Source organism: Anolis sagrei, chromosome 8 (assembly GCF_037176765.1).
Source record: "Anolis sagrei isolate rAnoSag1 chromosome 8, rAnoSag1.mat, whole genome shotgun sequence".
Taxonomy (NCBI): Eukaryota; Metazoa; Chordata; class Lepidosauria; order Squamata; family Dactyloidae; genus Anolis; species Anolis sagrei.
The window spans coordinates 5,303,569-5,326,059 of NC_090028.1; the positions used below are offsets into that span (position 1 = coordinate 5,303,569).

At 44.8% G+C, this 22,491-nt stretch overlaps 1 protein-coding gene across 4 annotated transcripts in view; it reads left to right on the top strand.

Annotated features, from left to right (window-relative positions):
• Positions 1–22,491, top strand: part of LOC132783110 (adhesion G-protein coupled receptor G1-like) — an 84,430-nt gene that overhangs the window by 58,830 nt on the left and 3,109 nt on the right. For all 4 annotated transcript variants that reach the window (XM_067470986.1, XM_060788196.2, XM_067470988.1 and 1 more), the window contains exons 7-13: positions 6,160–6,282; positions 8,529–8,568; positions 9,865–9,968; positions 11,173–11,291; positions 13,696–13,964; positions 20,422–20,530; positions 21,941–22,209. In XM_067470986.1, the coding sequence (XP_067327087.1) occupies positions 6,160–6,282; positions 8,529–8,568; positions 9,865–9,968; positions 11,173–11,291; positions 13,696–13,964; positions 20,422–20,530; positions 21,941–22,209 (1,033 nt within the window). The remainder of the gene's footprint in view (positions 1–6,159; positions 6,283–8,528; positions 8,569–9,864; positions 9,969–11,172; positions 11,292–13,695; positions 13,965–20,421; positions 20,531–21,940; positions 22,210–22,491) is intronic.

Sequence of the window (22,491 nt, forward strand, 5' to 3'; positions counted from 1 at the left end):
TTCCTTCCTTCTCTGGTTTAAAACTGTCTTCTCTGACATGAGCCAAGGACAGGAAATTTCTTCCTTCTCTGGTTTAAAACTGGCTTCTCTGGCTTGAGCCAAGGACAGGAAATTCCTTCCTTCTCTGGTTTAAAACTGGCTTCTCTGGCTTGAGCCGATGACAGGAAATTCCTTCCTTCTCTGGTTTAAAACTGGCTTCTCTGGCTTGAGCCAAGGCCAGGAAATTTCTACCTTCTCTGGTTTAAAATTGGCTTCTCTGCTTGAGCCAAGACCAGGATATTCCTTCCTTCCTCTGGTTTAAAACTGTCTTCTCTGGCTTGAGCCAAGGCCAGGAAATTCCTTCCTTCTCTGGTTTAAAACTGGCTTCTCTGGCTTGAGCCAAGGCCAGGAAATTTCTACCTTCTCTGGTTTAAAATTGGCTTCTCTGCTTGAGCCAAGACCAGGATATTCCTTCCTTCTCTGGTTTAAAACTGGCTTCTCTGGCTTGAGCCAAGGCCAGGAAATTCCTTCTTTCTCTGGTTTAAAACTGGCTTCTCTGGCTTGAGCCAAGGCCAGGAAATTTCTACCTTCTCTGGTTTAAAATTGGCTTCTCTGCTTGAGCCAAGACCAGGAAATTCCTTCCTTCTCTGGTTTAAAACTGGCTTCTCTGGCTTGAGCCAAGGCCAGGAAATTTCTACCTTCTCTGGTTTAAAATTGGCTTCTCTGCTTGAGCCAAGACCAGGATATTCCTTCCTTCTCTGGTTTAAAACTGGCTTCTCTGGCTTGAGCCAAGGCCAGGAAATTCCTTCTTTCTCTGGTTTAAAACTGGCTTCTCTGGCTTGAGCCAAGGCCAGGAAATTTCTACCTTCTCTGGTTTAAAATTGGCTTCTCTGCTTGAGCCAAGACCAGGAAATTCCTTCCTTCTCTGGTTTAAAACTGGCGTCTCTGGCTTGAGCCAAGGCCAGGAAATTCCTACCTTCTCTGGCTTTAAAATTGGCTTCTCTGTTTGAGCCAAGGCCAGGAAATTCCTTCCTTCTCTGGTTTAAAACTGGTTTCTCTGGCTTGAGCCAAGGCCAAGAAATTCCTACCTTCCCTGGCTTAAAACTGTCTTCTCTGACTTGAGCCAAGGCCAGGAAATTCCTTCCTTCTCTGGTTTAAAACTGTCTTCTCTGGCTTGAGCCAAGGCCAGGAAATTCCTTCCTTCTCTGGTTTAAAACTGTTTTCTCTGGCTTGAGCCAAGGCCAGGAAATTCCTTCCTTCTCTGGTTTAAAACTGTCTTCTTTGGCTTGAGCCAAGGCCAGGAAATTCCTTCCTTCTGTGGTTTAAAACTGTCTTCTCTGGCTTTAAAACTGGTTTCTCTGCTTGAACCGCGGCCAAGAAATTCCTACCTTCTCTGGTTTAAAACTGTCTTCTCTGGATTGAGCCAAGGCCAGGAAATTCCTTCCTTCTCTGGTTTAAAACTGTCTTCTCTGGATTGAGCCGAGGCCAGGAAATTCCTTCCTTCTCTGGTTTAAAACTGGCTTCTCTGGCTTTCAAACTGGCTTCCCTGGTTTGATCTGAGGCCAGGAAATTCCTTCCTTCTGTGGTTTAAACCTGGCTTCTCTGGCTTTAAAACTGGCTTCTCTGCTTGAGCCGAGGCCAAGAAATTCCTACCTTCTCTGGTTTAAAACTGTCTTATCTGAATTGATCCAAGGCCAGGATATTCCTTCCTTCTCTGGCTTTAAAACTGGTTGCTCTGCTTGAGCCAAGGCCAGGAAATTCCTTCCTTCTCTGGTTTAAAACTGGTTTCTCTGGCTTGAGCCAAGGCCAGGAAATTCCTACCTTCTCTGGCTTTAAAACTGTCTTCTCTGGATTGAGCCAAGGCCAGGAAATTCCTACCTTCTCTGGCTTTAAAACCAGCTTCTCTGGTTTGATCTGAGGCCAGGAAATTCCTTCCTTCTGTGGTTTAAAACTGGCTTCTCTGGCTTTAAAACTGGCTTCTCTGCTTGAGCTGAGGCCAAGAAATTCCTACCTTCTCTGGTTTAAAACTGTCTTATCTGAATTGATCAAAGGCCAGGAAATTTCTTCCTTCTCTGGTTTAAAACTGTCTTCTCTGGCTTGGGCCTAGGCCAGGGACCAGAAGCGGGGAAAAGTTGAATCATTTCTGACTCACTTCATGAGTTGTAGCAAAAATTGCGGAAAAAGCTTCGGAAGGGCAAAAACTTCAAAATTGCTTTGAAAAGGTAATTTTTACGAATTTATTCCGAATTACGAAGATTCCGACGGCACCAAACCATGCCTATTATCCATCTAACTATCTATCTATGGAATGTCCAAGGTGGGCGAAATACTTTGATGGCTGAAAGCAAGGAGGAACTGACGAGCCTTCTAACTAAGGTTTGGGATGGAAGGAAGAAAGGACAAAAGTTGGGTTTCAGTGAAAGATCAAAAAAAAAAACCCCGAGATGATGGCAAGCAGGCTGACTGATAACTGGCAAATATAGGGGGGAAACGTGGAGGTAGTGATAGGGTTTGTATTTTTAGGTGCAAAGATTACAGCGGATGCCAACTACAGCCAGGAAATCAGGAGACACTTCCTTCTTGGGAGGAGAGCAATGTCCAATCTCGATAAAATAGTGAAGAGTAGAGACATCACACTGGCAACGAAGATCTGCAAAGTTAAAGCAATGGTATTCCATATAGTAACCTATGGATGCAGGAGCTGGAGCATGAGGAACGCTGAGCAAAGGAAGAGAGGCATTTTGGAACTGTAGTGTTGGAGAAAAATGCTAAGAGTGCCTTGGACCACAAGAAGATCCAACCAGTCCTTGAAGGGATGGGCTTGACCTTGAAGGAGCTGGGGGTGGCCACAGCCAACAGGGAGCTCTGGCCTTGGCTGGTCCAGGAGGTCACCAAGAGGCGGAAGTGACTAAACAAATAAACAACAGTATTCTCCTGGTTTGACAATGTAATTGTCCATTGCGAGAAAGAAGGACACTTACATTTGTCAAACGTGAGAGAGGTCCAAATACTCAATATGCAATAAGTAAATTGCATATAGAAAAAAATGCACAACTAATACGATGGCACAGTGGGTTAAAGCGCTGAGCTGCTGAGCTTGTTGACCAAACGGTCGCAGGTTTGAATCCGGGGAGTGGCGTGAGCTTCCACTATCAGCTCCAGCTTCTGCCAACCTATTAGTTCAAAAACATGCAAATGTGAGTCGATCAATAGGAAGGTAAGGGTGCTCCATGCAGTCATGCCGGCCACATGATCTTGGAGGTGTCTATGGACAACGCCGGCTCTTCGGCTTAGGAATAGAGATGAGCACCAGAGTCCCAGAATTGGACAAGACTGGACTTCATGTCAGGGGAAAATTACCTAATACGAAGCTCAGAAATCCATGTTTGGATGAAACCAGATCTGTCATGTGGATGATGCATTGTTTAACTGAAAACTGCATTGCATGTTACTTTCTTTTGCTCCGGTTGAGCTCCTTCCTTTAGGGCATAAACCGAACGCCTCTCCTAAGCCAGAGCTGGAATTCCATCATTGTAGAAACATGAGTTGGATTTTTCTGCAAATTCGGGTCTTGACATGAATCCTTGCTACTCTGCTTCTCTCTGAAAGAAAATAACTCAAATTATAAGGTGTGTTTGTTTTGCACCTTGTGACTGTTCCAACCTAATGGATTTATGTTCCATTAATGGACCATAAAGTCCCATCTTGAGACAGCCGTGGAGAGGTCAGGTCCATCCCAAGCCCAACAGGGATACAGGATGGGTTTCCAAAAGGTGAGGCTTGTGGATGAGACATATTTCTGCCTCCACCTTCATTATTTGGGTTTGGATGGGAATATTTTAGTAAATCCAACGCAGAAATAATCTCTAGAATGTCCTCTTTAATTACCACTATTCTCTTTTCGACATAATCACCAGACAATTGGATACATTTCTGCCAATGATGAACAAGTTTTCTGAAACCGTCACGGAAGAAGAAGTCTAACCTCTTTTTCCGCAACCAGCACCTCACAGTTAACGTCTTTATCAGAAGCATCATGATGTCCCCGCAGATCTTCTTGCATTGTCGGGAACAGATGGAAGTCAGACGGTGCTCAATCTGGGCTGTATGGAGGACGCCGTATGGTGGTGAGATCCAGTCTCTGAAGTTTCAAGGCTGTGCTTTCCTGGAGACTAGGACGCAATGGAGCAATGGCTTCAAACTACAAGAAAGGAGATTCCATCTGAACACGAGGAAGAACTTCCTGACTGTGAGAGCTGTTCAGCAGTGGAACTCTCTGCCCCGGAGTGTGGTGGAGGCTCCTTCTTTGGAAGCTTTTAAACAGAGGCTGATGGTCATCTGTCAGGGGTGATTTGAATGCAATATTCCTGCTTCTTGGCAGAATGGGGTTGGACCGGATGGCCCATGAGGTCTCTTCCAACTCTTTGATTCTATGATTCTATTTCAGGCATCATCATCCTGGGTATCCATCGTGCACAGATCTTCCGATAGCCAAGTGGAGCAATAATGTGACCCACACATTCTTGTGAAATGCCGATTATGCTTGAAATTTCTCTCCGAGTGATACAACGATCGTCCTGAATCAATCTGTCAACCTTTTGCTTGTGAAACTCAGTGGTTGCTGTCACAGGACGTCCAACTCTTTGTTTGTCATGCAAGTCACATGTTCCCACCTCAACCTCTTTAAACTTTCTCACCCAACAACGCACAGTACTCACATCAACACAATCCCCATAAATAGCTTACATTCTCTGATGAATCTCCTTTGGGGTGACACCTTCTGCTGTCAAAAATTCAATGACTGCACGTTGCTTAAGTCGCATTGACCAACCGTCAGCGCAGGGTTCCATACTTCACACTTTAACGACACAAACGCTCAATGCTAAGGCTTCCCATCAAAAAGAAACTGTAGAGGAGAGTCTACCGAACAAGCCAGTACCTAATGCATACTAGTACTGACATCTGTTGAGGAGTTACGAAGGTGGAGGCATTACTTTTCATTCCACCCTCATCTGTCTGTCTGTCTGTCTGTCTGTCTAGCTAGCTAGCTAGCTAGCTAGCTAGCCGGCTGGCCGGCCAGCCAGCCAGCCAGCCGGCCAGCCAGCCAGCTATCCATCCATCCATCCATCCAGCCAGCCAGCCAGCCAGCCAGCCAGCCAGCCAGCCATCCATCCATCCAGCCAGCCAGCCAGCCAGCCAGCCATCCAGCTATCCATCCAGCCATCCAGCCATCCATCCAGCCATCCAGCCAGCCAGCCAGCCATCCAGCTATCCATCCATCCATCCAGCCATTCAGCTATCCATCCATCCATCCATCCATCCATCCATCCATCCATCCATCCATCCAGCCAGCTATCGATCGATCGATCGATCCATCCATCCATCCATCCATCCATCCATCCATCCATCCAGCTATCCATCCATGCATCCATCCATCCATCCATCCAGCCAGCCAGCCAGCCAGCCAGCCAGCCATCCATCCATCCATCCATCCATCCATCCATCCATCCATCCATCTATCTATCTATCTGTGGACTATCCAGGGTGGAAGGAAGAACCCTTGTCTGTTTGAAGCAAGTGTAAATGTTGCAACTGGCAAGCTTGATTTGCACTGAGTAGCTTTGCAGCTGCAAAGTAAATCAGTGTTGTTGCCTGGAAGCATCCTTTGTTTGGGGGGTGTTAACTGACACTTGAATGTTGGGTTGTTGTAGGGTTTTTTGTGCTATATGTCCATGGTCTAGAGGCATTTTCTCCTGACGTTTCGCCTGCATCTATGGTAAGCATCCTCACTACCTCTGAGGATGCTTGCTATAGATGCAGGTGAAACGTCAGGAGAGAATGCCTCTAGACCATGGCCATATAGCCCGAAAAAACCTACAACAACCCAGTGATTCCGGCCATGAAAGCCTTCGACAATACTTGATTGTTTGCTGTCTGGACTTCCCCTGTTGCTGAGTGGTGTTCAGCAACCCAGTGACTCCATGAAAGCCTTCAACAACACAGATAACAAAATATTTGAAATATGGATTCGAAATGAACTCCCCTCCTCCCCGAAATGGATTTCTGCCATTTTGCACATCCCTACTAACCTGCAATCGACAATAAATGGTAAATAACTTTAACTGTTCAAAAAGAGATGGGAGAGGAACATTGGTCTCAAATTTCCATTACTTCCTTTAGGGCCGAGATGCCAACCAGATCCTTGGTGGAAAGGTGATCGGGATCTCCGTGGGGAACGCTCCGGTCCACGACCTGCCCAAGGAACAGCGCGTGGCCATCACTTTCTTGCACAAACCTCTTCCGGTAGGTTCTCCATCCTTCCATATTCTTGGACGATTGAGGACTGTTATTACACTATGTAACAAAGTTTGATAAAGTATCCATTCCTGTTTTGAAAATACTATTTCCTGTTTGATTGTGTGGTCCTTACTTTGAAAGTAATTGTTCTATTCCAAAAACTTTGTTTTTGTGGCTGCCACAAACTATGTCAAATTGGTTGAGACTCAAGGAGATATTCATCCAAAACTTATAGCAATATGTGCTACAGGACATCCCACAAAAACAAAGTTTTTGCAGTTTAATACACTTTTTCCATGTTTTTATGATAGAACCAATTAGAAAATGACATTTGTAACCCAGGAACAAAAATCACGTTACATAGGGTTATTGGTGTTTTGGAATAGGCAGTCTTTTGTCCTCCATAGGCGATAGAAGATGGTGGTTAAGAGGTTGTGGATCGTCTCTATCTACTTACATACAGACTTGTGCAATGCAGCTATCACAAAAAGTCTCAGTCCATAGTAATGGGGGATGTCAATCTCTCATTTTTGTGTCATAGGTTGATTTCTCTAGGAACTCTAGTTTGGTAGGAAATAAGTGTTGCGGGATGCTGATACATGAAGTGATCTGTAGTTTCCAAATCATGAGTCCAATGTGGGCTAGGCAAAACTATGGTGAGGTGGATCTGTAATTAGTTAAATGGATGAACCCAGAGGGTGATTCTCCCCAAGGCTTCCTCTTCATCCTGGAAAGAAGTGACGAGTGGAGTGCCACCAGGAGGGTTCCGTCCTGGGCCCGGTCCTGTTCAGGATCTTCATTAATGACTTAGATGAAGGGCTAGAAGGCAGGATCATCAAGTTTGCAGACGACACCAAATTGGGAGGGAGAGCCAAGACTCCAGAGGACAGGAGCAGGATTCAAAGGGATCTCGACAGATTAGAGAGATGGGCCAAAACTAACAAAATGAAGTTCAACAGTGACAAATGCAAGATACTCCACTTAGGCAGAAAAGACAAAATGCAAAGATACAGAATGAGGGACAATACCTGGCTCGAGAGCAGTATGTGTGAAAAATTCTTGGAGCCCTCATGGACAATAAGTTAAACATGAGCCAACAATGTGATGTTGCGGCAAAAAAAGCCAATGGGATTTTGGCCTGCATCAATAGGAGCATAGTGTCTAGATCTAGGAAAGTCATGCTCCCCATGCTCTATTCCGCCTTGGTTAGACCACACCTGGAATATTGTGCCCAATTCTGGGCACCACAATTCAAGAGAGATATTGACAAGCTGGAATGTGTCCAGAGGAGGGCGACTAAAATGATCAAGGGTCTGGAGAACAAGCCCTATGAGGAGCGGCTTAAGGAGCTGGGCATGTTTAGCCTGAAGAAGAGAAGGCTGAGAGGAGACATGATAGCCATGTATAAATATGTGAGAGGAAGCCACAGGGAGGAGGGAGCAAGCTTGTTTTCTGCTTCCTTGGAGACTAGGACGCAATGGAACAACGGCTTCAAACTACAAGAGAGGAGATTCCATCTGAACATGAGGAAGAACTTCCTGACTGTGTGAGCCGTTCAGCAGTGGAACTCTCTGCCCCAGAGTGTGATAGAGGCTCCTTCTTTGGAGGCTTTTAAAAAGGGGCTGGATGGCCATCTGTCAGGGGTGATTTGAATGCAATATTCCTGCTTCTTGGCAGAATGGGGTTGGACTGGATGGCCCATGAGGTCTCTTCCAACTCTTTGATTCTATGATTCTATGACTATGAGAGCCGTTCAGCAGTGGAACTCTCTGCCCCGGAGTGTGGTGGAGGCTCCTTCTTTGGAAGCTTTTAAACAGGGGCTGGATGGCCATCTGTCAGGGGTGATTTGAATGCAATATTCCTGCTTCTTGGCTGAATGGGGTTGGACTGGATGGCCCATGAGGTCTCTTCCAACTCTTTGATTCTATGATTCTATGGTTCTGTCCATCACTGGTGTCAGGAATCTATTTGTGTCAACCAACTTCGGTTTAGTGAGATCAGTTGTGTCAAACATGTGACCATCCTAATGTTTTGGTCTTCAGCTCTGAGAATTCCTGGCCATTGGACAACCTGGTTAGGAACTTCTGGGAGTCGGAGGTCCAGACACCTGGAGGGCCACAAGTGTGGCACCTCTAAGTTAGAAGGATATTTCGGAAAATCTTGTGAGTGACCTACCGGGATATCTCATCCCGCTGTGACATCTCCCTTATTTCCGAAAACCACATACTAACTTTTGATTTTGCATCTTTCAGGGGAACATAACTCCACAATGTGTATTCTGGGATATGGAAGGTAAGTGCCTGAGATGTTATATATATGTTACTGTATTGTACTATACCACTACACTGCAATATTATTAGTAATATTACATGTAAATATACAATTATTATATTATTAGTAGTATTATATTGCATTACATCATAATATTGTAATAGATAATATATAATATAATTTAATCTATATAAATAAAAATGTAATGTTCGTTTGTGGGGTTAACAGAACTCAAAAACCACTGGATGAATTGACACCAAATTTGGACACAAGACACCTAACAACCCAATGTATGTCCTTCACTAAAAAAAAAAATTGATTTTGTCATTTGGGAGTTGTAGTTGCTTTGATTTATAGTTCACCTACAATCAAAGAGCATTCTGATTGATCTGGACCAAACTTGGCACGTATACTCAGTGTGTCCAAATGTGATCACTGGTGGAGTTTGGGGAAAATAGACCTTAACATTTGGGTGTTGTGTTTGCTGGGATTTATAGTTCATCTACAATCAAAGAGCATTATGAACCCCACCAACGATGGAATTGAACCAAACCTGGCACACAGTTCTCCCATGACCAACAGAAAATACTGGAAGGGTTTGGTGGGCAGTGTCCTTTGGTTTTGGAGTTGTAGTTCACCTACATCCAGATATCACTGTGGACTCAAACAATGATGGATCTGGACCAAACTCTACACAAATACTCAATATGCCCAAACGTGAACACTGGTAGAGTTTGGGGAAAATAGAATCTTGACATTCGGGAGTTGTAGTTGCTGGGATTTATAGTTCACCTACAATCACAGAGCATTCTGAATCCCACCAACGATAGAATTGGGCCAAACCTCCCACACAGAACCCCCATGTTGGCCACAGCAACGCGTGGCAGGGGACGGCTAGTATAATATATAATCTATATGAATAAAAATGTCATATTTGTTTGTGGAATTAACTCAAAAACCACTGGACGAATTGACACCAAATTTGGACACAAGACACCTATCAGGCCAACGAGTGACCATCACTCATCAAAACACTGAAAAACACAGCAGAAGGGACTAAAAAAAAAACCCAAAATAAAAAAAATCATTACAGTGCAGAGGAATATCTGTCAATAAATTACTCCAAGACTAAGATTATGGTTTTTGGAAGGTTTAAATGGACTTTAGACCAACATGCCATAGCACAATTCCATAGAATGAGACTATGGCAATTCAAATAGTATCATGGGACTGTGACTATGTAGTGAGAAAGGACTCCAAACAGTGAGGATAACAGTGGAATCACAAATGCAATGCTATCTCTCCTTATGACTCCAGCTGGCCACTCTGGGAACTGGAGCACATTGGGCTGCGAAGCAGTACTGGGATACAACCAGACAACCTGCCTCTGTGACCACCTCACCTTCTTCGCCGTAATGATGGTGAGTGTCAAATTCCTATAAAGCAGTGGTTCGCAACCTGGGGTCCCCAGATGTCTTTGGCGTACAACTCCCAGAAATCCTAGCCAGTTTACCAGCTGTTAGGACTTCTGGGAGTTGAAGGCAAACTGGGGACCCCAGTTTGAGAACCACTGCTATAAAGCCAATGAGATACGAGGGTTGAATGAAAAGTAATGCCTCCACCTTTGTAGCTCCTCAACAGATGGCAGTACTGGTATGCGTCAGGTAATGTCGTTGTTCAGAAGACTCTTCTCTACAGTTCCATTTTGGCAGGAAGCCTTAGCATTGAACAGTTGTGTTGTTAAAGTGCAAAGTATGGAACTCTGCGCAGACGGTCGGTCAGTGTGACTTAAGCAACGTCATTGAATTCTTGACAGCAGAAGTTGTCACCCCAAAGAAAATCCATTAGAGAATGCAAACTGTTTATGGTGATTGTGTTGATGTCAGTACTCTCCGTTGTTGGGTAAGTAAGTTGAAAGAGGTTGAGGTGACACCAGGCCCGTAGCCAGGATTTCGATTCGGGGGGGGGGGGGGGCTGAGTCTGAGTGAAAGAGGGTCTAGCCTAGCAAACCTTTTGTATTGTTACCCCAATACTCCCATGCATATGGGATATATTGAGTATGGTGATCAGATCATGATATGAATAAACATAACAGTTTAAATAATGCACCAGTAAGGCCTTTTCGTGAACCACCATGAGAATTTCGGGGGGGGGGGGGTGAAGCCCCTCAAGCCCCCCCCCCCCCCCGGCTACATGCCTGGGTGACACCTTCTTCTGTCAAGAATTCGATGACGGCAAGTTTCTTAGGTCGCATTGACTGACCGTCTGCATAGGGTTCCATACTTAAGAACACAACCATTCAATGTGTATGGTCTAATATGTTTCAGCATTGAATGTTTGCCGTTTATATATTGTGCTCCGCCCTGAGTCCCCTTCGGGGTGAGAAGGGTGGGATATAAATGCTTTAAATAAATAAATAATAATAATAAATAAGGCTTCCCACCAAAATGGAACTGTAGAAGAGAGTCTACTGAACAAGTCAGTACCTGTCGCATACCACTACTGCCATCTGTTGAGGATTTATGAAGATGGAGGCATTACTTTTCATTCAACCCTGGTATATATATATATATCCATCCTCTTCTGTTCCTTTCTCTTTCTTACAAAAATACCTTTCCTCTTCAGGTGTCGTCCCCAGATATTGACCACGTCCACCACAAATACCTGACCCTCATCACTTACGTTGGTTGCGTCATTTCAGCAATGGCTTCGTTCTTCACCATCTTCTCCTTCCTTTGTTCAAGGTGAGATAGGGAAGCTGACCTGGCTTCTTCTCTGCTCTCTTCCAAAGTTCAACAAAGACTGTTTTATTTTGGAATTTATCACACAAGGTGGATACAGTGCAATAACAGTAGGACAAAAGCACCTTTCATTGGGACTTTGTGCAGGATGTCATGTTTGTCCCATGGTTGCATTGATCTTGAATCACAATTCGATTATGTCTTTTCATTGATGGCATAAACCCATCAGTGAATCCAATGCTGCTTATTTATTTATCGTGTCATCAGCAACCATTGTATTACAATTCTAACAGAGCAAAACAAACACAGAGATTAAAAAGAAAAAGAAAAAGAAAAAAAACCACACAGATTTTGTAAATTTGGTATTTGGTTAAATGTCCTTTGACCAGTATCTGGCCACTTGGAGTGCCTCTGGGGTTGCCGCAAGAAGGTCCTCCATTGTGCATGTGGCAGGGCTCAGGTTGCATTGCAGCAGGTGGTCAGTGGTTTGTTCTTCTCCGCACTCGCATGCCGAGGATTCCACCCTGTAGCCCCATTTCTTAAGATTGGCTCTGCATCTCGTGGTGCCAGAGCGCAATCTGTTCAGCGCCTTCCAAGTCGCCCAGTCTTCTGAGTGCCCAGGGGGGAGTCTCTCATCTGGTATCACCCATGAATTGGGGTGCTGGGTTTGGGCCTGCCACTTTTGGACTCTCGCTTGCTGGGGTGTTCCAGCGAGTGTCTCTGTAGTTCTAAGAAAACTATGTCTTGATTTAAGTCGTTGATGTGCTGGCTGATACCCAAACAGGGGATGAGCTGGAGATGTCTCCACCTTGGTCCTTTCACTATTGGCTGCTACTTCCCGGCGGGTGTCAGGTGGTGCAATACCGGCTAAGCAGTGTAATTTCTCCAGTGGTGTGGGTCGCAGACACCCCGTGATAATACGGCATGTCTCATTAAGAGCCACATCCACTGTTTTAGTGTGATGAGATGTGTTCCACACTGGGCATGCATACTCAGCAGCAGAGTAGCATAGCGCAAGGGCAGATGTCTTCACTGTGTCTGGTTGTGATCCCCAGGTTGTGCCAGTCAGCTTTCGTATGATGTTGTTTCTAGCGCCCACTTTTTGTTTGATGTTCAGGCAGTGCTTCTTGTAGGTCAGAGCACGGTCCACAGTGACTCCCAGGTATTTGGGTGCGCTGCAATGCTCCAGTGGGATTCCTTCCCAGGTAATCCTCAGAGCTCGGGATGCTTGTCTGTTCTTAAGGTGAAAGGCGCATGTCTGTGTTTTAGATGGATTAGGGATCAGATGGTTTTCCCTGTAATAGGCAGTAAGAGCACCTAGAGCTTCGGAGAGCTTCTGTTCTACCATCTCAAAGCTCCCTGCTTGAGCAGTAATGGCTGCTGTTGTTCCACCACTATTTCTTGCATGATGGTTGCAATCCCAAAGCAGAGGATGACCCTCATGAGTATGACAGAATAGAAGAAAACTTGGGAACTTTGGGAAGTCTGACTTGAATGTCAGACCTCCCTCTTTCTCTCCTTTCTTCCTTCTCTACCTCTTTCCTTCCTTCCTTCTTTCCTTCTTTCCTTCCCTCCCTCTTTCTCTACTTCCCCCTTCCTTCGCTCCCTCTTTCCTTCCTTCTTTCCCTTTTTTCTTTCCTTTTCTCCTTCCTTCCTTCTCTAACTTTCCTTCCTTCCCTCTTTTTCTTTCCCTCCCTCTTTCTCTCCTTTCTTCCTTCTCTACCTCTTTCTTTCCTTCTCTCTTTGCTTGCATGCATCCTTCTCCCTTTCCTTCTTTCTTTACCTCCCTCTTTCTTTTCTTTCTTTCTTTCTTTCTTTCTTTCTTTCTTTTCTCCCCTTTTCTCCCTCTTTCTTCCCTTTTTTTTGTATTGTCATTTAGCTTTTTGAGGCTTTTAAAGTCCCTTCTGCTGTTTTTTTTCAGTGTTTTTATGAGTGAAGGACATACATTGGACTGTTAGGTGTCTTGTGTCCAAATTTGGTGTCAATTCCCCCAGTGGTTTTTGAGTTCTGTTAATCCCAGAACTCAGAATTATATATATATAATTGCATACTAGTGCTTTATATATATATATATATATATATATATATATATATATATATATATATATAAAGCATTAGTATCTATCTATCTATCTATCTATCTATAATTATACTAACGCTTTTTATGTCAGGCCGCTATATATATATATATATATATATATATATATATGAGAACCAATTAGGAAATGACGTTTATAAATGTGTTACATCATGTTATCCAATACATTAACTTTCCATCTCACAGTAATGGGCAAAGCAATGCATTAAGTGTTTAAGGCCAATACTAGATAAGGACAATAGTACAGCATCATCTGCATATAAGAGTAAGGAGGCATGGGTAGAGTAACTTTCCGTCTCTTTCCCCCAGGAAGCGGCAGAGGGACCACATTGTCTACGTCCACATGAACCTCCTCTGGGCCATTTTCATCCTGGACATGAGCTTCCTCATTGCCGTGCCTTTGGCCCCGAACGCAGGGGACACGTCTTGCAAAGCGGGGGCCATGTTCCTGCACTTCAGCCTCCTGGCTTGCTTGACCTGGATGGGCCTGGAGGGCTACTGCCTCTACCAGCTGGTCATTGAGGTCTTCAATTCCTACGTCAAGAACTTCCTCCTCAAACTAAGCCTGGTGGGATGGGGTGAGTGCTGGGCAAGGCAGTCGGGTAACAATAGCCTGCTAAAGGACCATGCATATTTATTTATTTATTTACAGCATTTCTACCCCACACTTCTCACCCCCGCAGGGGGACTCAGAGCGGCTAACAATGGCAACGATTCGATGCCGCAATAATTACAGTTATAAAAGCAAAATAAAATCATAGAATATATTAAAACAACCTTACTTATTAGGCTTGGGCGATCCAGTTCGTTAATTTCGTTATTCGTTATTAATTTGTATTTAAATTAGCTTACGATCCAATATTGAGCCATGCAGGAATATTGTGAGGAGTAATTAAGAATCGAAACAATTTTTCCAATTTTCATAATTATTTCGTAATTATTTCGTAATTATTATTATATATTATATTATTATTATATATTATATTACTATATTATTATTATATTATATTATAATTATATATTATAACATAATATAATATATATAATATAGTATAATATATTATAATATTATATATATAATATAATAATAATATAATAATATAATATACAATAATATAATATAATATAATATATATAATATATAATATATATATAATATAATAATATTTTAATAATATAATAATATACAATAATATAATATAATAATATTATAATATAATATACAACAATATAATATAATATTATAATAATATAATATAATATAGTTGTTGTTTGTATTATCACACCAACAGTTAACAACAGAGGGAGAGGGAAGCTTCAGAAGTTCCCCCTGTCCCATATGGAGGTTTTTTTAGCATATTGCACAATTGCGTCCGCCATTAACAAATCAATTCGTAATTTTACGAAATTTCGTATATTTTGAAATTTTTAAAAGGAAAATTTTGGAATTCTTAAAAAAAACGAAAAATGAGTTTAGAACCAAATTTTTCCGTGGTTACCCAAGCCTAATAGTTATCTAATCATAAAGGCATTTCCATTATAACAACCGTCTGGTCCAATTCACTGTTCGGGTGCCGTTATATCCATTAGCCAAAAGCCTGGTTCCACAACCACGTCTTCAGTTTTCTTCTGAAAGAAAGGAGGGAGGGCACCGATCTAATTTCGCTGGGGTGTCAGACTGTAGGATCGATATAGCAATATTAAATAACCACTCACAAGCCATTTTTGCTTTGAAATGGATATATTGCTTGTATCTCTGCAGCACAGAAAGACACTACTGATTTTTTCCCACCACCACTTCCTTTTATACACCTTTCTTGCCCATCTCCCCCTCTTCTCAGTTTCCTTATTAGAACTTGTTGCTTCACAAGTTCCAATACAAGGCTTCCAGTGCCCTCTGCTGACTTCAAAATGTCACAGAGAGAGAATTGATCCAGCTAGGATGATTCAGTCAGGATGTCACGGAGGGAATTTGTGATGTCTTCATGCCGTCAGAAATTGACTCCTGACATGGGGAGCGAATTCCACAGGCGGGGGGTCACCACCGAGAAGGCCCTGTCCCTCGTCCCCACCAGCCGCGTTTGCAAACCTGGTGGGATCGAGAGCAGGGCCTCCCCGGCAGATCTTAGACTACGAGGTGGAACGTAGAGGGAGATACGTTCGGACAAGTAAGCTAGGCCGGAGTCATATAGGGCTTTATAGCTGACTTCAAAATGTCACAGAGAGAGAATTGATCCAGCTAGGATGATTCAGTCAGGATGTCACGGAGGGAATTTGTGATGTCTTCATGCCGTCAGAAATTGACTCCTGACATGGGGAGCGAATTCCACAGGCGGGGGGTCACCACCGAGAAGGCCCTGTCCCTCGTCCCCTCCAGCCGCGTTTGCGAAGCTGGTGGGACTGAGAGCAGGGCCTCCCCGGCAGATCTTAGACTACGAGGCGGAACGTAGAGGGAGATACGTTCGGACAAGTAAGCTGGGCCGGAGTCATATAGGGCTTTCTAGGCCACGACCAGCACTTTGAATTGTGTTCAGAAATGGACCGGTAGCCAATGGAGTTGATGTAACAGGGGGGTGGTATGATCCCTGTATGATGCTCCAGTGAGCAATCTGGCTGCCACCCGTTTATTTATTTATCGTGTCATCCGCAACCAGAACATTGCACTACATTTCTAACAGAACAAAACAAACAAACAGATAAAAAAAACAAAAAACTAAAAACACAAATTTTGCAAACTTGGTAGTTGATTAAATGTCCTTTGACCAGTATCTGGTCACTTGGAGTGCCTCTGGTGTTGCCGCAAGAAGGTCCTCCATCGTGCATGTGGCAGGGTGCATTGCAGCAGGTGGTCTGTAGTTTGCTCTTCTCCACACTCGCAGGTCAAGGATTCCACTTTGTGGCCCCATTTCTTGAGGTTGGCTCTACATCTCGTGGTGCCAGAGCGCAGTCTGTTCAGCGCCTTCCAAGTCACCCAGTCTTCTGTGTGCCCAGGGGGGAGTCTCTCATCTGGTATTACCCACGGATTGAGGTGCTGGGTTTGAGCCTGCCACTTTTGAACTCTTGCTTGCTGAGGTGTTCCAGCGAGTGTCTCTGTAGATCTAAGAAAGCTATTTCTTGATTTGAGTCGTTGATGTGCTGGCTGATACCCAAACAAGGGATGAGCTGGAGATGTCTCTGCCTTGGTCCTTTCACTATTGGCTGCTACTTCTCGGTGGCTGTCAGGTGGTGCAATACCGGCTAAGCAGTGTAATTTCTCCAGTGGTGTAGGGCACAGACACCCTGTGATAATGCGGCATGTCTCATTCAGAGCCACATCCACTGTTTTAGTGTGGTGAGATGTGTTCCACTCTGGGCATGTGTACTCAGCAGCAGAATAGCACAGCGCAAGGGCAGATGTCTTCACTGTATCTGGTTGTGATCCCCAGGTTGTGCCAGTCAGCTTTCGTATGATATTGTTTCTAGCACCCACTTTTTGTTTGATGTTCAGGCAGTGCTTCTTGTAGGTAAGAGCACGGTCCAGAGTGACTCCCAGGTATTTGGGTGCGCTGCAATGCTCCAGTGGGATTCCTTCCCAGGTAATCCTCAGAGCTCGGGATGCTTGTCTGTTCTTAAGGTGAAAGGCGCATGTCTGTGTTTTAAATGGATTAGGGATCAGCTGGTTTTCCCTGTAGTAGGCAGTAAGAGCACCTAAAGCTTCGGAGAGCTTCTGTTCAACCATCTCAAAGCTCCCTGCTTGGGCAGTGATGGCACGATCATCTGCATAGATGAAACTCTCTGTCCCTTCTGCCGCCCGTTGAACTAGTTGAAGTTTCTGAACAGTCTTCAAAGGCAACCCCACATAGAGTGCATTGCAGTAATCTATTCAGGATGTAACCAGAGCATGGACCACAATGGCCAGATCAGATTTCCCAAGGTACGGGTGCAGCTGGCACACAAATTTTAACTGTGCAAAGGCTCTCCTGGCCACCGCTGAGACTTGGGGTTCCAGGCTCAGCGATGAGTCCAGGATCACTCCCAAGCTGCAAACCTGTGTCTTCTGGGGGAGTGGAACCCCATCCAACACAAGCTATGGACATTATGTCCTGGTCTCATAGGAAGCAGGCACTAAATCAGGTGTTTCAAACTCCTTTTCATCATGGGTCACATCCACCTTATTATGGTTGCCTTCAAAGGGCATCCCATCCACAAGTCTTGTATCTCAATCCAAACACTCTTTTGAATAAGCAGAAGAAATGACAACCTCCCAGGTATTACCAATCAGCTCTAGTTCTGATGCTTTCTATTATATGACTAGTTTGCATACCTAGCATTTCCTGGGTTATTTGAAAAAAAATAAAAAATCCAAACCCGGCAAAAAACTCCATCTTTACTTAAAGTTTGTTATGTTGGGCAAGTGTGCTCTAAATGCATCATCAGTGGGGTTCAGTGTGCTCTCTGGCTGCAGGGTAAACTACAGTTCCCAGTATGGCGAGTCAGTCCCCTCAAACCCTTCCAGTAGGTTGAGTTAGTCATGGGGCCTTGGCCTTTGTAAGCCGCATCGAGTCCTTTGGGAGATGCTTGTTGTTCATTTGTTCAGTCGTCTCCGACTCTTCGTGACCTCATGGACCAGCCCACGCCAGAGCTCCCTGTCGGCCGTTACCACCCCCAGCTCCTTCAAGGTCAGTCCAGTCACTTCAAGGATGCCATCCATCCATCTTGCCCTTGGTCGGCCCCTCTTCCTTTTGCCTTCCACTTTCCCCAGCATAATTGTCTTCTCTAGGCTTTGCTGTCTCCTCATGATGTGGCCAAAGGACTTCAACTTTGTCTCTAGTCTCCTTCCTTCCAGTGAGCAGCCGGGCTTTCTTTCCTGGAGGATGGACTGGTTGGATCTTCTCGCAGTCCAACGCACTCTCAGCACTTTCCTCCAACACCACAGCTCAAAAGCATTGATCTTCCTTGGCTCAGCCTTCCCTAAGGTCCAGCTCTCACATCCGTAGGTGACTACAGGGAAGACCATGGCTTTGACTAGGCAATGGATCTTGGTTGCCAGTCTGATGTCTCTATTCTTTACTATTTTATCGAGACTGGACATTGCTCTCCTCCCAAGAAGGAAGCGTCTCCTGATTTCCTGGCCACAGTCTGCATCTGCACTCATCTTTGCACCTAGAAATACAAAGTCTGTCACGGCCTCCACGGTTTCTCCCTCTATTTCCCAGTTGTCAATCATTCTTGTTGCCATAATCTTGGTTTTTTTTATGTTTAGCTGCAACCCGGCTTTTGCGCTTTCTTCTTTCACCTTGATTAGAAGGCTCCTCAGCTCCTCATCGCTTTCGGCCATCAGAGTGGTGTCATCTGCATATCTGAGGTTGTGAATGTTTCTTCCAGCAATTTTCACCCCAGCTTTGCATTCATCCAGCCCCGCACATCCTCGCATGATGTGTTCTGCATACAAGGTGAAGGTTGGGTGAGAGGATGCAGCCTTGCCGTACGCCTTTCCCAATCTTGAACCAGTCTGTTGTTCCGTGGTCAGTTCTGACTGTTGCTCCTTGGTCCTTGTACAGATTCCTCAGGAGAGAGGGAAGGGGGCTTGGGATGCCCATCCCACCCAGAACCTGCCACCATTTATTATGATCCACACAGTCAACGGTTTTAGAATACTCAATGAAGCAGAAGTAGATGTTTTTCTGAAACTCCCTGCCTGCCTGGGAGATGCTAGCGGGGTACAAATAAAGTTTAATAATAATAATAATAATAATAATAATAATAATAATAATGGGGGTTCTGTGTGCCAAGTTTGGTACAGGTCCGTCATTAGTGGAGGTCATAGTTTCTCTGATTGTGGGTGAATTACAACCAGGCCTGTAGCGAGGGGGGGGGGGGTTAGGGGTTCAAACCCCCCCCCCCGAAATGTTTCAGATTTTTTTTTTAAAAAAACCAGTTTACTCATGAATTTTAACTGGTTAACCAAATCCTCATGCTAAGTCTATGAGATGCAAAAAATTAAGAGTCCCTCCAGAACTACAAGCAAATATTTATTTATTTATTTATTTATTATTCGAACTTATATGCCGCCACTCCCCTGGGGCTTGGAGCGGCTTACAAGAACAGGCTAAAATCGAACACAATTCAAAAACAGCAATATCAGAGATCAAAGGCCCGTCGAAACAGATATGTCTTAGATGCCCTGCGGAAAGCTGATAAGTCCCGCAAGGCACGGACTTCAGGTGGCAGAATATTCCAGAGTGATGGTGCCACTGCTGTAAAGGCTCTGTGTCTGGTTGCTGTTAGACACAAGGTCTTGACACTGGGAATTTCCAATAGATCTTGGTCCTCAGAATGGAGGGATCTCTGGGGTTGGGAGGGGGTGAGGCGGTCCCTCAGGTACATCGGCCCCAGACCATGCAAGGCCTTAAATATTGACTATTTATTCACACTGTCATTACTTGCAGCAATAGCCGATGTAGTGAAGCAACCAAGTTGGGTGTGTGTGTGTTGAATGCTCTCATTAAGGAGGCCAGACTTGGTGGAGGTGGTTGACAGGGGTGGAGCTGCAGGCTATTGAAGGCTGCTCTGCTCCCTGCTGTGCTCTTTGCTTCAGCGTGAGCTAGAAGACAGGTTTCAACCCCCCCCCCTCCACAAAATTTTCAACCCCCCCCCCCTGAAAATTTCAACCCCTCCCGAAATTTTTTTCTGGCTACGGCCCTGATTACAACCCCAAGAAAGGAAGGTCAGTTTCCCCCAAACCCCTCCAGTAATCACATTTCGACATATCAGGTATGCATGCTATGTTTGGTCCAGATCCATGGGTGTTTGGGTTCACAGTGCTCCCTGAATGCAGGAGAACTACAACTCCCCCAAATCAAGGTGAATTTTCCCCAAAGATCTCCAGTATTTTTTGCTCATGGGGGCTCTGTGTGCCAAATGTGGTCCAATTCCATCTTTGGTGGATCTCAGAGTGCTCATGAATTGCAGGTAAACTTTACATCCAATGTAAAGTTTATGGGATATGGGAGTTATGTAAGGCAGCATTAACTCTGCACTGTTCTTTGCTTGCAGGACTTCCCATTATCATTGTGTCTTTGGTCTTCTTGATTGATCAATCCCATTATGGACCATTCTCCTTGGAAGTCTACGATTCCACCAAAGGACCGACCAATGTAACCATGTAAGATCTGGGGCACTGGGTAGGGGATGTGGCAGCAAGGTTGCATTCGTAGTTTAGCTCCAGACATGTTTTCCTCAGAAAGGATCTACCTTGCTGGTTGGAGAATGACCCTTCCTGGGGACATTGGGATGCCTTGTGAAGTTTATTTTGTTGGGCAAACAAAAAAGAGAATTATATTTCCTGGAAGTGGCTTCTAGGCTCTTTACCATCATGGACATGTTCCAATTTGTTTCTATCCTTTTTCAACTGGGATGCCCATTTAAATGGAAGGAAGGAGGGATGGGTGAAAAGGAGGAAGGAAGGAAGAAAAGGGAGGGAGAGAAGGAGATAAGAAAGAAGTAAAGACAGAAGGAGGAAGGAAGAAAAGAAAGGAAAGAAAGGAGGGATGAAAGGAAGAAGGGAGGAAGGAAGGAAGGAGAAAGGAAGGAGTGAAAGAGGAAGGGAGGGAGAGAAGAAAGAAAGAAAGAAAGAAAGAAAGAAAGAAAGAAAGAAAGAAGTAAGGAAGAAGGGAGGGAAAGGGAAGTAAGAAAAGAGAGAGGGAAGAAAGAAAGAAGGAAAGAAAGAAGGAAGAAGGGAGGGAAGAGGAAGGAAGAAAAGAGGGAGAGAAGAAATGGAGGAAAGAAGGAGTGATGGAAGGAAGAAGGAAGGAAGGAAGGAAGGAGAGAGGGAACGGAGGAAAGAAAGAGGGAGAAATAAAAGAAAGGAGGAAGAAAAAAGAGAAGGAAGGAAGGAGAGAAGGTGGGAAGGAAGGAAAGAGAATGGAAGGGGTGAAGGAAGGAATGAAAGTGGAAGGGAGGGAGAGAAGAAGAAGGAAGGAAGGAAGGAAGGAAGGAGGAAAGAAAGAAGAAGGAAAGAGGGAGGGAAGAAAGGAAGAAGTAAGGAGTGAAGGAAGGAAAGAAGGAAAGAAGGAGGGAGGAAAAAAGAAAAGGAGGAAGGAAAGAGGGAAAGAAGGAGGGAAGGTAGGAAAAAAGGAGGAAGGAAGGAAGGAAGGAAGAAGGAAGGAATGAAGGAAAGAAGGAGGAAGGAGGGAAGGAAGGAGGGAAGGTGGAAGAGAAGAAAGAAAGAAAGAAAGAAAGAAAGAAAGAAAGAAAGAAAGGGAAGGAAGGAAAGAGTGAGGGAAGAAAGAAAGAAGGAAGGTGTGAAGGAAGGAGGGAGGGAAAGAAAGAGGGAGGGAGAGAGAAAAGAAAGGAGGAAAGAAAGAAGTATGGAAGGTGGGCAGGAAGGAAGGAGGCAGGGACAAAAGAAGGGAGGAAGGAGAGAGGGAAGGAAGGAGGGAAGTGAAAGAAGTATGTGTGTTTGTGCAGAATCCTTCATAGTCCAGCATCTTTAGGACTGAAAGACATGATACACAATTCGTCAAGGTTCCCCTCCACCCGTTTCTCACTTCTTTCTCCCTCCCTTCTTTCCCAGTTGCTGGATCACAAAGAAGGAGATCAACAACTTCCTGAACTTGGGGCTGTTGAGCCTGGTGCTCTTCTTCAACGCCATCATGCTGGCCGCGATGGTGAGAGAGATCCTCCGGCTGAGGCACCGGGAACACCACTGGGAATATGCGGTCATGCTCCTGGGGCTGAGCTGTGTGCTGGGCATCCCCTGGGGCCTGGCTTTCTTCTCCTTCTCCTCGGGGACCTTCAGACTGGTGGCCATCTACCTCTTCACCATCATCAATTCTTTACAAGGTTAGTGAGCCATGGATGGTTCCCTACAGCTCTCTCCTCTTTCTGCCTCTTCTCCTCTGCATTTGGAACTTCAGGTGGCTCAATAGTTTCCATTAAGTGTTGAATACTCTTTGCCGCAAGGAGTTCCTCCATTGTGCATGTGGCAGGGCTCAGGTTGCATCGCAGCAGGTGGTCTGTGGTTTGCTCTTCTCCACACTCGCATGTCGAGGATTCCACTGTGTGGCCCCATTTCTTAAGGTTGGCTCTGCATCTCGTGGTGCCAGCGCCTTCCAAGTTGCCCAG